At 38.4% G+C, this 9,223-nt stretch overlaps 1 protein-coding gene across 1 annotated transcript in view; it reads right to left on the reverse strand.

Annotated features, from left to right (window-relative positions):
- Positions 1 to 8,551, reverse strand: part of LOC111873099 (protein takeout) — a 25,732-nt gene extending 17,181 nt beyond the window's left edge. The window contains exons 1-2 of the mRNA XM_023867513.2: positions 8,383 to 8,551; positions 2,429 to 2,521 (exon numbers count right to left, since the gene is read on the reverse strand). Of these exons, the coding sequence (XP_023723281.1) occupies positions 2,429 to 2,521; positions 8,383 to 8,467 (178 nt within the window). The 5' untranslated portion in view covers positions 8,468 to 8,551. The remainder of the gene's footprint in view (positions 1 to 2,428; positions 2,522 to 8,382) is intronic.
- Between the last annotated feature and the right edge of the window lie 672 nt (positions 8,552 to 9,223).

Here is a 9,223-nt window from a genome sequence, read left to right on the forward strand (position 1 = left end):
TATTTTGAATTGTTTCATTTTTGGTCCGTTACACTATCACTGCAGTACACAACACACAGCACATAGGAAACATCTAACCATAAGCCATACAACCTCAAGCTGACATCTCCCATCTTCGGGATGAATTAACAAGGAGGAGCTTAACATTTTACATCAAATGTTTTAAAATTAAAAAAAAAATTATATATTTAAATATTTTAACATTGGCGTTTTAACTTGAGGGCAGTTTCGGATGGAAGGTGAGAATTGATAGTGCTCTCAACTATCCTAGCAAGTGTTGTGCTTTTACACGTCAACATATTGTAGCAGCGTCCACACAACAAACATAACTGTGTACATCATAAACAACGACAGTGTTTTCATAATTGTAGTAAGTGCCTCTGATGATGGTTGTGTCAAACCGAAACATGTAAGGCAGAAGTGATAAAGAAGTGACCTACAAATTGTTACACTCGACGGACTTTTTATTAACTTTGTACGTGAGGTTTATTAAGGTTTAATTTTGCATACCGAAGGAAGCATATACAGAACTTCACTAGTGAACAGGAATGGTACAGTAAAATGACTGATAGCTATGTGACCTATGGTGAAATAAGAGAAATGCTCGCGCAGCTGAGAGACCTTATGGCCAACTGCTGCCTCAACGCACGGTTTGAATTTGACGCAAAATTTTCGAGACACCCTGCATATAAATAATGTAATTTTACGTTTTGAAGTTCTCAGAGTGGTAGATAAGAAGATTACTATCGTCTTCGATATAACGCTGTTTAGTCCGATGAAGGTCAACCGACGTTTCGGAGGGATATATCGCGTCCAAATTCATTGTTGTTTGCCACTTGAATTTACTCTGGTATCTTCCTTGGCTTATCCTTCGAACCTGAAAATGGAGGCTGTATGCTCCTCCGAAATATTGGTTGAATTTCATCGGACTACACGGAGATATGTTCCAGAATTCAGTACTCTTCAATTACATATTTAGTTTATTATGTGCCGCTGTGATCCATGGTAAATTTAACGACTTTTCAAGGCACCGTCAAATTACAACATGATATGTCATTTATTTTCTTATTTTAATTGAATTGATAACCCGATTGTTTCGACATCAGGATGTTATCATTAGGGAGTATTCGATCAGTTAATGCACTTGTAAGGTTACTCAAGGATTTTTACATGTAATTAATGAAAAAGAGCGGTTATAATGTGTTACGATATAATTTAAGTTCTAAAAATTTAATTTCGCAATTCAGGGATCTCAGAATACTTTATTAAGTTCTCAAAAATGCTTACCTTTTGTGTATATTTTTTCTTATCACATATTTCTTGCGGTGATTTCATTTATTGAATTTTGGTAACTGATTAATTATGTAAATGTCCTTGCTTGTGTAAGGGGTGGGCTTCTTTGCCCTTGCACTGCGACCACAGTGATCTATTGTGCCTTATGTCCTTACTTTGTCTTTGCTTTTGCACTTGTTGTCTCTTTTTTTCGTGCTTCCACAATAATTAGCCTCTGGGCTGTTTGGTAAGCACATAAATGAATAAAGAATTATTATTATTTCTTTTAATAATAATTTTTATTTACATACCGTTTTGTCAATATACATATTCAGAGGTAACTTCAGAGTTTCGCACTGTGGACATATTTATAAATATTAAATTATTTTATTTCAGAAACATCATTTCATAAATAATTTGTACAAATATATATAATATATCTTAATATCGACTTCCTTATTCCCAACATTTCATTAGTTATCGCTAAGAACATGACAGCTAAGCGAATGTTTTAGCACGGCGGCCATGTTGTTGTTCCACAAAAGGAAAAAAGCATTAACTTAATGAAAGTTCCATATTTATCGTTGACCTAATACACATGCAAATTCGGGATCCCTTATTAATGGTGTTCTTACATGACTATTTTAATACTATTGTAATTACATTACTCGTACTACTGTACTATTCTCGCCTCAAAGTTCCTACATTCGCCATTTTCCTATTACATATTCCTGGAAATTAAAAGGTAAGAGGTTGAAATAGCCTCAATTGCCACATATTTCATACTAAGTTGCATCAAAATCTATCAATTATGTAGACGGAAAAAACCTAGGCACATGATTGTCTCAGGAGCCTTCTTCCTTTCTTTGCAGAAAGAAAAGATAAAAAAAAACTTAGAAATGCACCCGAGCTCTTAGAGGGATTCGAATCCAAGGCCTCATTGCGCAAATGGCGAAATTCCTTAGATATATTAAAACGCTATTTTTAGCCATAATGTATTTTGGTTTCTAAAATAACTTAGTCCTGTACACAATATATCTTTATTTTACATGTAAATATAACGAAGTAAACTTTTTTAAAATGTCAGAATTATTCAACAGGTCTCTTTTAAAAAGTTTATTATATACTTGAATATAAAAACGTTAGGAATACCAACCATTCTTCAACTCCTGTATGGCTTTCTGAACAGCAGTGTGCAGGCACGAATTCAAATCTGGATCACTCCTCTTGCAGCGCAAAAAGGACTCCGCTATGGAATAAACACATAAATTATGTGAGAGCAATATTTATTCCGTTGTATTTTAGCGTCCTGTTGCACTGATTCTCATCCATGATACGTATGTAATGGCCGTGTTGTAGTGCAATCAATTTCACATGTCACTTCACTACATGTTTCGGCAACATTGTGCCATCCTCAGGTGCTTTATTTACGCTAAGCTATTACATTGCTTGCCATCATGTGTCTTTCATAAAATTATTAAAATGTACATTCTTCATCAACTATAATAAAATTTGTATACACTAAAACTTGTTAAGATTATTCATCTTATACGTCTTAATTCAAACTCGTGTATTGTATGATTCTTCCACTATGGCAGTCGTCTTTCCTATATTTTTTTTGTATGCTGTGTCTTGTGATGTGTCCTTCCTTTTTGGCCTGCCAAAAACATAATTAGACATAGAAATCTGTACGCGATGTATGCAGTTAACTGAAATCTTCTATAACACTGTGAGGTGTTCGGGGTTCCGTGACTGGTTTGGACGATTGGAACTATTCAGAACTTTGTTAAAAATCTCTCTTAATCACAATCAAGTATAGCGATGTCGCTAATCTACCCACTTCACAAATCACTAGGACAAGCTCTCCGTTTCCTTGCAATGGATTTATCACACGAAGAATCATTTCAAATAAATATGAAGTCTTCTTTGAATGCCAACACTCCAGAATTCTACCCAGTTCCCCGTTGCTAATTCTCTCCCATCTACTCCGAGCTACAAAATCTCGTTATGTAAACTTGGCACGGATTACATAGAAAACACAGCCTGTATTATTGACGAAGACTGTTTGCCGTACCGTTGCTTAACAGTGCACTATTTGTTGTTGTCACACGCTTAAGCGAGGTGTTTAGCGGTCGTTGCCTAGCAACGGGTATGCGTCACAACACGTTATACAGAGTAACTGATCCCTTAGCGGCCTCCGTAGTCTAGAGGTAACGTTCCCACCTCATGACTCGTAGTACGCGGGTTCAAATACCCGGCGGAGGTCGTCGAATTTTTAAGGGTGGAAAAATTCAGGGAACAAGTACTCCGGGAGGGACTTTAAGCCGTGGGTCCCGTGTCGTACCTTTACGGCACGTAGAAGAACCTCATATCTCCAAAGGAGGTCACTGAGCCAAATTAACGGACGTTTCCCGCCCAACAGCAGTCTCTAATACCTCTGGTAGATGGGGGAAGCATTATAGATACCTCTCAGCTAGTAGAGCCGGTCTCGCTGGTTGGGCGGGACTGATGGTAAGCACCAGTACCGGTAGGATATAGAGACTGGTAGAAATCATAGAGGGAAGCACAATGGACCAATACGTGTCTGTGTATGGGGAAACCCACCCTCTCCAATAACTAACTAACTAACTATCTGATCCCTTGAGAGCTTCTGTGTTGCACAATTGCTTTACAGGATGACAAGAGTGAAAAAGATCTATAATTTTAAGCGGACATATTTAATTAACACATTCTTGGATACTTCCATAGCACAGAGCGCCTGTCCAAATAGATCTATACTGAAACTTATGAAACTGTGACTGTTGATCGCGGTGACAGTTGCTCAAACTTTATGTATATATATAGTAAGTACACGTATTTCGTCAGCAATGCAACGAAGTCAAACTTTTATAAAGGACACTAAAATATATGCAATACACTAATAGAGTTTGTTAAATATTTTAAATGTCATTAACTATATACATTCATTTCTTGCTGTTATATGTTTCGACCACACATGGGTCATCGTCAGGCAACATTTATTATTAGGGAGATCACCGCGCTGTACATTTTGTTTTCTGTGACCTTAGGCACATCGTTTTTGTGGTTAATTTGTTTCGTAGGATACCGTATTTACGCATGTATAGGCCGCACATTTTTTGCCAAAAATTCAAGAGGAAAACAGGGGTGCGGCTTATATTCGAAATATTCGAAATCACACTTCATTTAAAAAAAAAATTCATAATTAGTAATACAGGGTGTTCTACTCCTGAAATAATATTCCAAGAATATTATTTTTTCTATAATTTCAGTCTGAAAATTGTGCTGCGGCCTATACACGCACGCGGCCTATACATGCGTAAATACGGTATTTGCATCGTATCATTTTGGCAGCTATTTCAGTCCTTTTTATGTCGTTTACTTTTGTTGTGTGTGCTTTAATGCTGTCTTCCCTTTGAAACTACGTATATCATTGTGGATACTTCACGAAGTACAAGGCAGTGAATTTGTGCCTGTATGCAGTGCAATGTCTCTACTGTTTAATATCTTTATCACCAGTAGAACTCGTGACCCCACACAGTAAGGTTACAGAATTCCAATATCAATTGGCTTCATGAACAGAAGATGTGTAATAAACCAGCACCAAGACAATTGAAGGATGCAAAGTAACAATTGAATAAATAAGTACGTGGGATGTGATTCTTGAGAAGCTGAAATTCAATCAACTGGTCAAGAAATTATCCATTCTTTATGCAACCTGAAGTTTCATTATAAATTCAAGAACAGCCTGCCTTTGGACACTACCCTGAGCCCGTTGAATCCAATCCACTCCAACACACTCTATTTCTCTAGGATTCATTTTCATATTTTCATTTAATTTATACCAAAACCTCTTAAATGTTCACTTATCTCCAAGCTCTCTTATAAAAATGATGTATCGATTTCACATTTACCACATGCGTGCTACATTACCCGTTCAGGACATCCTCATTCAATTGAAGGTCCTGATAAACTACTGTGAAAACACCAATTGTTGATATCCCCATTATGAATTTTTTGGCAGAATCCTCTTATTCTTCTCTCGTAAGTCAAGTATTCTCTATAGCTTCATATTCTCAAAAGCCCTTACGCTAGAAATTATACTCGCTAGGACTAGCTCTTCCTAACGGGCCCCATTGAGTTGGGGACTTCCCATCTTATGCCTGACGGCTGAAACAAATCCGATGTTTCTAACAGTTGTGTTTAAACAAAAAAAAAGTGTCTAAAATAAATCATGTTTGTTGTTACATACCACCGTCAGAAACCTTTAGAATTATTTTTTTTATTCGCTTAGTGTGGTGTGGAGTCCAACTGGGTCCACTCGGTGCGGCGGCCACTGATTGGCCTATTGTAGCCTGCCCGAGTGATTATGATGATGGAGAATTTGGTGAAATGAAGATTGGCAGGGGAAACCAAAGTACTAGGTGAAAACCCGGTCCAGCGCCACTTTGTCCACCAAAAATCCCACTTAACAAGACCGGGGATCGAACCCGGTCCGCCGCGGTGGGAAGCCAGTGACTAAACGCTTGAGCTATGGTGCGGCCAACATTTAGAATTAATCCTTACTCTGTTTTCTTCTTTCACTCCAACGTAAAACAAAAGATGAATTCATTGTTTTGTATATCCTAATGTTTACTTTTCAGATGCCTCATGAGAAAGCAAAAGATTTTGAACTGCACTGATGCAAGTATTCCTCGAAAATGATCTGTTCTTTACCTCCTATGTTAATGTAATTTTGGTACGTTACCTTCTCTTCCAAATAATTAAACTTTTTTCACTTACCTGAATGACATATTAGTTGTCTCCATATTTTTGTCCCGTATTCTTTTTAATAATACTCGAACATGTATTTATTTTACTCTGCTTTAATTTGTAAACACATTTCTTTACTTTCTGTTCTATAAGTTGTCTTTGTGTATTTTAAATCCGTCCTGACTTTCTTTTGCTTTCCTACTACCATGTTATGGGGATACACCGTAGCGTAGTTGGTTGAGGCACTATATTACAAGTCGGAAGGTCGCGGGTTCAAGTCCCGATGAAGTAGATTCTTTTCAATTTACCTAATCCTTCCAGCCGCACTATGGCTCTGGGGTCAACTCAGCCTCTAACAGAAATGAGTACCAGGAATCTTCCTACGGGGTAAAGGGCGGCCACCGCGTAAAGCTAACAACCTTACCGCCATCTATGAGCCGAGAAAATGTGGAAGCCTCGACGTCTCACAATCTTATGGGCCTTCATGGCCTGTTACAGAGATAGATTTATTGTTTTTAGTGACATGTTATAAAGTGAAGTTGAAAAGCAACGACAATAGAGTATTTCCATGTTTCAGGCTAAGAAATACCTTTACGAAATATTCTATATATTTAGCCCAGATATGTTTTAATTAAATTGACTAGATCTGTAAATATATTATCGCAATGAGATTGTTGTACAATAATTCCCCTTGACAGAATCACTCCCTTTAAGAACTTAATAGCTGATTACCGGCCCCCATGTCCCCAGTTTTCTCTATTACACGATGACTGCAAGACATCTGATCACTTGCTGATCTGTTATTTCGGGATATATCATTGTTTGTATAAAATGTTGCCTGCTTACGGAAATATCTTTGAGAGAAATCTGCCGAAGATGAATTGAATGAAGTTGATAAGTATGAATTTAGCGAGAGAGACTGAAGTCAGTTTGTAGACATTCGTCGAAAGAGAGAGAGAAATCAGACATTTTCCACTGCTGTTGCAACTCGTTCTTGTTCAGAATGGAACGAAACCCTTTCCCAGTTTGAAATCATTATGCTTCATTTCCTGCTTGTTTACATTATGCTGGAATTTGATCAGCACAAGGCGATTTATACCCTTTAAGTTTTTCGATAGCAGTTACGACCTCAACAAGACGAGTTTAAAGGCGCGTCCACATTACTCGTGCTCGTGCGACTCGCTATGCTCGAGAGTAATGTGGGCGATATGACAAGTCACAGACAAGCAAATTTTAAATGTTTAATTTAAAAACTATAGCCAATAATTTAAAATACGACTACAGCCTACACACACTACGAGCAAATATACGGATCCTCACGCGCCGAAGCCTGGCGAGCAACTGAATTAATGTGGACGAAGATTTACGGGCACAAGTAAAAGCGAGACGAGTCTCCCGACAAGCACAAGCCTGGCGAGCACGAGCACGAGTAATGTGGACGCGCCTTAAGAGAGTGTATGGATTTCAGTTTACCTACCATCGATGGTAACACATGAATTTCTAATACTCGACTGAACAAATTTTTCCGCATGTTATAAATTTCTTAGTAGATTGCAATTGTATTTGTTCACTAAGTTATTAATTTCTTACCATATATACTTAACTTTGATTTTTTATATAGAGATCTTCAACAAATTTATTCTCGTTTACTTACTTACTTACTCACGGAGCTCAGCATTTCCCGAGGAGCCGCCAATTCTACAGCTGCTCAAGAATTTCCCACCATTTTATGGAACCCGAAGGTTCACCACCGTGTTCACAAGAGCCCTCCACTGGTCCCTATCCTGAGCCAGATCTATCCAATCCATACCATCCCATCCTATCACTCTAAGATGCATTCTAATATTGTCCACCCACCTACGCCTTGATCTTCCCTGTGGTCTTTTTCCTTCTGGCTTATTCTCGCTATTGATTTAAATCACATTCTTCTTTTCTTTGGCGCTAGAGCCCCAATTTGGGCCTTGGCCTACCTCCATGGAACTTTCCGTTTCGCTTCGGTTTACTAGATCTCAGATATTCGGTGGGACTCTTTGGGTGGGTGATCAGCATGTCGCAAGGCCTCACCTATATACAAACACAGAAAAACGCACACACACACACACATATACATAAACACTAAACATCCATACCCTGAGTGGTATTCGAACCCACGATACCGGCTTCGAGCGAGCGAAGACAGTGTATGCCTTAGACCGCTCGGCTACCGTGACCGGTTTTAAATCGTATTACATGTATGGAAATATGGATATTCGAAGTTGGAATGCACATTTCCACTTTTTTTTTGCGATAAAGAAATGCCTGGACATGTTGAAACAACTTTTCAGTAGAGTCAGTACTTACGCAATCTGGCATCTCCACTTTTGACGACAGAAGACTGTCCCGCCACCACCAACAGAAGCAATGTCAGAGGAGCCCCAACTTTCATTGTTTAATTCAGCTACAGAGAAAACTTGCCCTCTTCAGGAGGATGAGAAGACCGCCCAACAGCCAATGACCCTGGTATGCATTCGCTCAGAAATTTATACCTTCGCTCAGGTTGCAAAATTAGAAAAAATAAGCACATCTTGCTCCGAAGGGGAGAGGTGGGCAAAACATGATCTTTATCGGCTTTAATATATTTCACAGTGAAGTTATATCACGCACTGACTTTGATCAGATATCTGGTTTTGGTTCACGGATGGTAGTCTCTCAATGCTCGTCCCACTGGCCTATGATTATGATGGATATGTTACCGATGCGTTCACGTTACTAGCAATAATGGTAAAGGTGTCCCTGTGTTCAATTAATTAAACACCACGGCATGAAGACGTATTTGGAAATGGAGTTATAATCCTACCATTCTAGACCTCGGCACTAGATGGAAGTGAGCGGTAAGTTTCACGCCCCGTCCGCTTTACCTTTACGGAAATTCACCAGTATCAACTGGATGGGAGGCTGTAAGAGCGGGTAATTTATTGTTGCGTGTTACACAGTCATTAGCTAGAAGTTCTGTTTTGCTAGCCCCACAGTTCTTGAATAGAACAAATATGCCAAAATATTTTGGATGGTATTCATTTACTTAGTTCGTTAGTTAGTTAGTAAATGTGTAAGTTACTTTCTTAGAAGTCAGGTAGTCAGAAGTTAATTAGCAGGCAATCAATCGATCTGTCGAATAGATAGATAGATAGATATATATAGATAG

This window comes from Cryptotermes secundus, unplaced genomic scaffold (genome assembly GCF_002891405.2).
Source record: "Cryptotermes secundus unplaced genomic scaffold, Csec_1.0 scaffold120, whole genome shotgun sequence".
Classification (NCBI taxonomy): Eukaryota; Metazoa; Arthropoda; class Insecta; order Blattodea; family Kalotermitidae; genus Cryptotermes; species Cryptotermes secundus.